Here is a 7,334-nt window from a genome sequence, read left to right on the forward strand (position 1 = left end):
AATATTAAAAGAATTAGTTTTTATTAACAGTTTTAATGCATGCAATTATGTTTTCAAGATACAATAATGATGCTATTAATTGAATTAAAATAATTATCCAATTACCAGTTCATTTATTTAAATTTTTTTTACCAAACTGACTGGACTACACGAAAAAAAAAATGCTGGTATGAAAATTGAAAAGAAAACTAAAGAAGAGACATTCAATACGTGCAGCATCACATTTGAAATATATAATACAGGCAAAACGATCAGCCCAATGGAAAACAAGTAACGTTGAAACTGCTGTTGTAAACAATGCAATAAATGAAGCATATATTTAAATTAATATAACAATATAAATAAGAAAACAATTAATGCGTGTAGGCTGTAAAGATGAAATGCTTTAATATTTGAATTTGTTTAAGATAAGTAATTAATGAATTGATTGAATGTTTTCTTCTTTTCATTCATTGCAAGTGCATATATATTGTTAAAATGAAAAAAAAAAACAAAGATAAGAAAACCAAATATTAAATAAATGTTTTGATTGAAATTTAAAAAAAATTAAGATAAATTGAACTGAATTGAAAAAAAAAATCTCTTTGTAATTAAAAAAACTAGAATTTGATATGATTTTTTAAAAATTAATTTGAAAAAAAAATATAAAATATGTTAACAAAATATTAAAAGAAAATTGGAAGTTAGTTTGATCTGAAAAAGAGAATATGAGATATATTAATATGATATTAAATAGAAATTAAAAGTTAATCTGAACGTTTTTTTTTGACAATGAATAAAGAACAATGGAAAAAATGAGTTAAAGAGGAAGAAAAACGAGTATATGCATAGGAAAGAGAATTTCAATAATTTATTTTTTCCAATAAAAATCAGTGTTGGGCAACACTGCCCTGATCAATTCCCTTTATAAATAAGGTTCACTTCAGAGTCTCATACACACTTGAGCGAGCAAAGGTTACAAACCTTCTGCTCAGGAACCACCTCTGCTTATCTGCAGATCCAGTTGGTATCCTCTTCTTCATCTCTCTCTCTCTCTTCTTTATACGTAATTTACTCCTGTCATCGGATGTTTTTTTCTCCTTTTTTCCACCCTTTGATTCATCATTTCATTCTTTTCTTTTAAAAAATGAGTTTTTCATTTGTGCATGTATGTGTTGTTTCAGACCTCACTATATGCATGGTTTATTTTCATTTGATCTGAACATTCCTCGTATCTTAAAGATCTGATTTTTTTTACTCCTTTCCATGCATCAATGTCCTTAGCTTGGTATTTCAGGGCTTTCCGTTTGCAAAAAGTATTTTTTTAAAGCAAAGTAGTTTTTATTGCTCAGAGTTCAGAGGCTACTCCGATTCTTACATATTAAAATTCAATTTCAAAAATAAAATCAGAGCAAACTACTTTTTAAGCCTTATTCTTACTTTTTTTTTTCCTATTTTTCAATCCAAATTCACTTTTTCCCCTTTTTAGTAAATCATATATATATATATATATATATATATATATATATATATATATATAATTATGTTTAAATAATAAAAGTAAGAAAGAGCACGTCATGGGGGTGAAATTGAGGAATATTCATAAAACTGGATTTCTGGATAAGGACACCAGAGGCAGAACGAAACGTAGATCTCAACCTTAATTTTATGTTCCGGTTTTTTAAAAATTACTGAAATGTCAGAAGAATGTTTTTCATGAATTTATAAGGAATGAACATTTACTTCCATTTACAGGAATTAAAAACCATATTTATCCATAGTTATGAATTTATTTAGTTGAATTTATGTCGATGCATTTACCATACCCTTAAATTTTTCATTAGAATAGAAAACATCCATTTCATCGATACACTGCTGCTTTACGTTGCCACTTACTGCAGAACAGTGAAATAATTAAATAATCTTATACTATGCTGAATAATATTTTCTTTTGACAGTAATGCAGGTTTTATGAGTCAGTAGAAACCGCACAACACAACCTGGTTCTTCCTTCCTTTCAGTCTTTGGCATTCAGACGCAAATTCAGGAACAATGAATCCTCAAGGTGAGATAATCCATTCCTTTTCCAACACTTATTTGTTTGAAACATTTATGTATCTCTGATGACCTTTTTGCTGAAGGTGACTCATCTGGAACGAGCCCTCATCTATCGATTGAATTACTGGAGAAGCTGCTTCCTTCTTTTCTCCTCGCTGCGGAAAATAGGCAAGGGAATAACGAGCTTCCTTTATTTCCCTCTGCTAATGTTCCTCCTCGTGAAACTTTTGATGTAGCATTGGGATCCAATGTTCCGCTATCAAGTTCCCATGCTGGAACTTCTCAAAATCCTTCCAGCTATATTGATTTGTCATTAAGGCTAGGCCCTCCCAATCAGGGTCCTGTAAGATCTCCTGCTATGAATTCATGTAACATTTTTGCAGCAAGACATGCAGTGCGAATGCAGGGCATGCATGGACAAACCAACAAGAGAGGTTTTCCGGACCATGCTTTAGGAGATAATCATGTGGGTAGCATGGGTCAACTGGCATTACTGGCCAAACGACGTGCTACTGAGTCTCACATCAGTGCAAGCAACTATGTGAACCCATCACCACCATTTTCTCAGATGCAGCAACTATTCGGTAAAACTACACCCGTTCAAGGTACGTGTTCATCCCTTTTTCTTGCAAGATATATTTTAGCCAATGAGTCTGCTGGCCCAACAAGATTTGAAATGCATAAAACATGAAATATGGGTTCTCTATCAGTAATGTATGAAATAGAGAAATAATATTTTGTAATATCATTTTTAGGTGTAAAAATTTTACATTCATTTTGATATTATCTTTATTTTTATTTTTATAATGTGTGTGAAGGTAAATATGTGTCACACTACTATTATTTTTAGTTATCTTTTATAAATAAGTAATAACAGATGATACATGTTTACATTTATTTATTATAAAAATAAAATATTCATAAAAAATGAATTTATGTATCAAATAAATAAAAAAAGTTGTGTTAAAATATCATTTATATTTACATATACAAATGGTTCACTTATTTTTTTTATGATTATTTTACTTTCTCTTGAATGTGTTGTAAAATAAATATAACGTATGTGAAATCGTTATTACTATATGAAATATTATACTATTTATTGAAATATTTTTGTTTTGATTTCATACTTTTTAATAAATTTAACTAATAAAAGTTTTATTTATATTAATTGTAAATTAATATTATTACTATCTCGTATTAAAGATGCAAAAATTTCTTACTAAAAGGATTAAATCACATTGGTAAGTAGAAATAAATTCTTCTTTTGCAATGAAAATTAGTAATAGTATAGATGCTTCTAGATTTTCGACTAAGAAGATAATTTTCAGACACACGTAGCACCACAACAAGTTCCATTTTCATGACGATTTTTCAATTCACACTCACATAAATGTATATAAGTTACTTTAGTGTGCATTTAATTTTTTATTTAAATGTGTCATAATTTTATTTTTAATGATAGTAAACTAATGGAATTATTTGTGTATTTTTAATGTATTAGCATATACATAGAGAGAGATGTAACAAAATATTATATATAGAGAGAGATTTATTTATGAATGTATATGAGAATTAATTTTTTTTTAATTAATACATTTGACTTAATAATAGCCTTTAATGAGTGGGTTTTAAATTTTATTTGATAACTTAAAGAAAAATTAATATATAAATAAATATATTATTATCATATTAGAATATTGAAAACATTGTCAACTTCGACAAAAAATGCTTTTCAAAGTTTTTCGTTAATCTGAGATCAATTTTTTGTTTTTTTATTATTACTTTATCTCGTTTTATTTATCCTTTGCATCTAAATTGAATTTTTGTATTTTCTTTTAAAAAAACATCACTTGTTAACAATAACGTTGAATATATAATATACATAAATATAAAAAAGAATTTATATGTTTAAAATATTTATTTACACTAAAAAATTGAAAAATAGAGTGAGAGCATTACTTGTGTTATCCCCAATACTGATGCTCCTATAGCATCAACTAGACTGTACCAGGGATGTCAATTGTGAAAAGTCAAGGTTTTGATAACAGCCATGTCGATTATAATTCTTTGTTAATAAAATCTAACCAAATCATAGACCTAACACCAATAAGAGGCCTCTTGAATATTGGAGGCCTTCAGCCTGTCATACAGCATACCTTCATTCTTTGTTGTGGATCATGGGTTCCATTATAATAACTCATTGCACAGTTCCTTGTAGCTTTACTAATCAATTTCAAAACCCTCAATATGATATATACTATAAGTGAATTTTCTTAGCACTTACAGTAGGACAAGGAGGTCTAAAAGATAAGGGGAAGGCAATTGAGTCATCATCATCATCAAGCCCCTATCGCCAGATAGGATTACCTGCTCAAGCATACATGCAAGAGCGTCTCCAGTATCGTCCAATAGGTTCTCCACCATTACTGCACGACCTCGCTCATGGACCACCACCTGTGGCACCAGGCATCTCCATGCTGCCAAAGCTGTGCCCTTTTTTATTTGAGCAGAGACTTGACAACGAGAACACAAAGAATGCTCAGAATGAGAAACTGGATTACGCTGATTTGCAGGCAGACATGCTTTTGAGTGACTCTGAAAGTGAGGAAGAGGAGGAGGAAACTGATGAGGAGGACCAAGAAGATGATGTTCTTCCTGCCCAAGATGGAAACATGACGGATGATCCTCTTGATGATGAAGGAAAGTACATCATAGAACCTGTTGGGGAAGGGTGAGTTGACATATTTTCTGTATTTTGTATTTGTTTAGAAAACATTTGTGTTCATTTTTTTATTTTCACTTCTGATTTTCTGTAGCTGGAGTCCTGCACATCGCGCAATTGATGGCATTAATTATGTCATTCAATCCCAGTTCCGAGGTGTCTTCCATTCCTACGGCTCTATCCCGTTAGCTGATAGACAAGAATGGTTTCGCATGTTCAAGGTAATTTAGTTCTATTAAGGATTTTTACTCATTTATAGATTACAATATTTCTTTTATTCACAGTGTTATTTCACTATTAATGTTAGGAAAAATGCACTTGGGATGCTCGCCATGAGCAACATATCCAGAAGAGATTTGATTCGCATTGCTCAAAACATCTTGGAGACATCCTTTCACAGGTGAGGAACACTAGGAAGAAGCCGCAGTGGATGAAAGTGGAAGATTGGATTGAGCTTCTGGCCTATTGGGATACCCCAAGCTTCAAGAACATTTCCGCCAGAAACAAGGCCAATCGGACCTCCAGCAAAGGTCGAACAGACACTGGGGGCTACCAGGATTTTACTGATGTGGCCAAAGATTTGGTATGAATCTACTAACATGTTTTTTAAGGAAGTTTGTTTTGTTTTCCAATGTAGTAGTATTATATTTATATGTTAATAATCGTTTGTCGGCTTTCTTGTTTTTGAAGGCCAAGAAGTTTGGTCGAGAGCCCTACCCTGATGAGTTTTTCTTGGCTGCAAACAAGTACAATTATACAGGCCATTGGATGGATAGTTGCGCTCCAAAGACATATGTGAGTTATTTAAATTATATATATTATGTTCTTAAGAAAATATAATTTTGTTACTGATATATTAATTTTTCGTTTGAATAGGAGGAGTATCAGCTTCGTCTTTTAAAACGACAGACCCAGGTTGGTGAGGCCTCCTCCTCCAGGGTAACACAGGAGAGTAGGGTTGACATATTGAATGAGGTTGCCAAAGGAAAAATCAGTGGTCAAGTTTATGGCATCGCAGACAAAGCTGCAAATCTCCCTACTAAGGCAACATCACTGACTCAAGAGTCTGGTGCTCCTCCTTCATCTAGCGAAGCTTCTGAGGAGATAGATAAAGCTCAGCAATAAGCTGCAAAAGCTTAGCAGCAAGCTATGAAAGCTGCATTGTTTAACAGGATAATCCTACCTTACATCGCAAATCGAACAATTAATGGAGTGAAGAAACAATGATGAAAAAAAATAAGGCTATAGAGGGCTTAGGTGCCATGCCCTAGTATGCGACAAATTTAGATAAATATTTTACTGCTTTTACTTTTGATCATTTTGGACTATGGAATATGTTTGGATGATAAGGATTTTTATGATATGGCTTTTTTATTTTTATTTACATTTATTTTGAAGTTATATATCATAAATTATAAATAATAAATTAAGTAGTTAGAAAATTATAGATTGCAGAATATGTAAGAAGTATAGACATCAAATTTCCAAGCCCAGGGTAGGCGAAAGGCACCAAGCCATACACCGGGGCACCCTTTAAGTCGGGATTCAAGGTGTTCTTCATTCAAACTTCTCTAAATTCCAGGCTCCGCAAGACTCCAACATCGAAAAGAAAAACCATTATTCCATCGACATGGCTTCCAACGGAGCTTTACCGTAAGTAGTCGGTTTTTTATACTTTTTGGTGCAGCTTTACGCAAAAATTACGAGAATGGGTAGGTTTTGAATTAATTAAAGTCGTAAACTAAGTATAGTGTCCAAACCACATGACCTTGGGTTAAACTTCTAAAAAATAGAAGTCGTGTTTGGATAACATGATTTTAGTGTATTTGGATTTGTACTGAAGTCATGATGACTTCTAATTTGGAATTTTAAAATTAAAAATCGTGTACCCAACACGACTTTCGTGGATGATTGTTAATGAAGAAATTGTGTTTAAAGCTCACGACATTCAATTGAAATTTCTATATTAGAAACCGTACATCAGAGTCACAACTTCAATGAAACAAAATGTGAAGAAGTCGCGAAGAACGTAATGACTTCTACTTTAGTAATTCTTTTTTAAATATATCAGTCTCTTGTGTTAAGTTTGTATAAGTAATTAATTTAGTGGTTAACATCCCTCCCGACTTCTTAACAGGGAGCTATATTGAAGTTGTACATTTGATGTATGGTTTCTAATTGAGAAATTCCAATTGAAAGTCATGAGTTCTAAGTACAACTTCTTCATTAACAGCCAGTTGTGCCATTACTTCTAATTTTAAAATTTCAAATTGAAAATTGTCAAACATAAGCACGACTTTAATTGCAATGTTAAAAGAGAGAGCCCTATCTCACCGACCAACGCCATGCACATTAACGACTATATAGCTTGTTTATTCACAATTATTACCTTCTCTATATATATATATATATATATATATATATATATATATATATATATATATATATATAATATAAAGAATTTGGATAACGAAAAGTTTAACTTTGAAACACAAAGGTGCACAAAAACAAAATTTCAGAGTATCTGACTGTACCAAAAACTTACATAGTTTTTATGGAGAAAACAAATAAT

At 31.5% G+C, this 7,334-nt stretch overlaps 1 protein-coding gene across 2 annotated transcripts; it reads left to right on the forward strand.

The window, feature by feature from the left end:
- Positions 1-933: 933 nt before the first annotated feature.
- On the forward strand, positions 934-6,146 carry LOC108337150 (uncharacterized). 2 transcript variants are annotated; one of them, XM_017573614.1, is made up of 8 exons: positions 934-1,006; positions 1,938-2,044; positions 2,121-2,642; positions 4,318-4,771; positions 4,857-4,983; positions 5,070-5,345; positions 5,453-5,557; positions 5,639-6,146. In XM_017573614.1, exons 2-8 carry the CDS (start codon positions 2,032-2,034, stop codon positions 5,885-5,887), a joined length of 1,746 nt encoding a protein of 581 aa, XP_017429103.1. In that variant the 5' UTR covers positions 934-1,006; positions 1,938-2,031; the 3' UTR covers positions 5,888-6,146. The 2 variants fall into 2 exon arrangements, with proteins under 2 accessions (XP_017429103.1, XP_017429119.1); XM_017573630.1 differs by having other exon boundaries at positions 4,327-4,771.
- Positions 6,147-7,334: the final 1,188 nt, after the last annotated feature.

This window comes from Vigna angularis, chromosome 1 (assembly GCF_016808095.1).
Source record: "Vigna angularis cultivar LongXiaoDou No.4 chromosome 1, ASM1680809v1, whole genome shotgun sequence".
In the NCBI taxonomy this organism is placed as follows: Eukaryota; Viridiplantae; Streptophyta; class Magnoliopsida; order Fabales; family Fabaceae; genus Vigna; species Vigna angularis.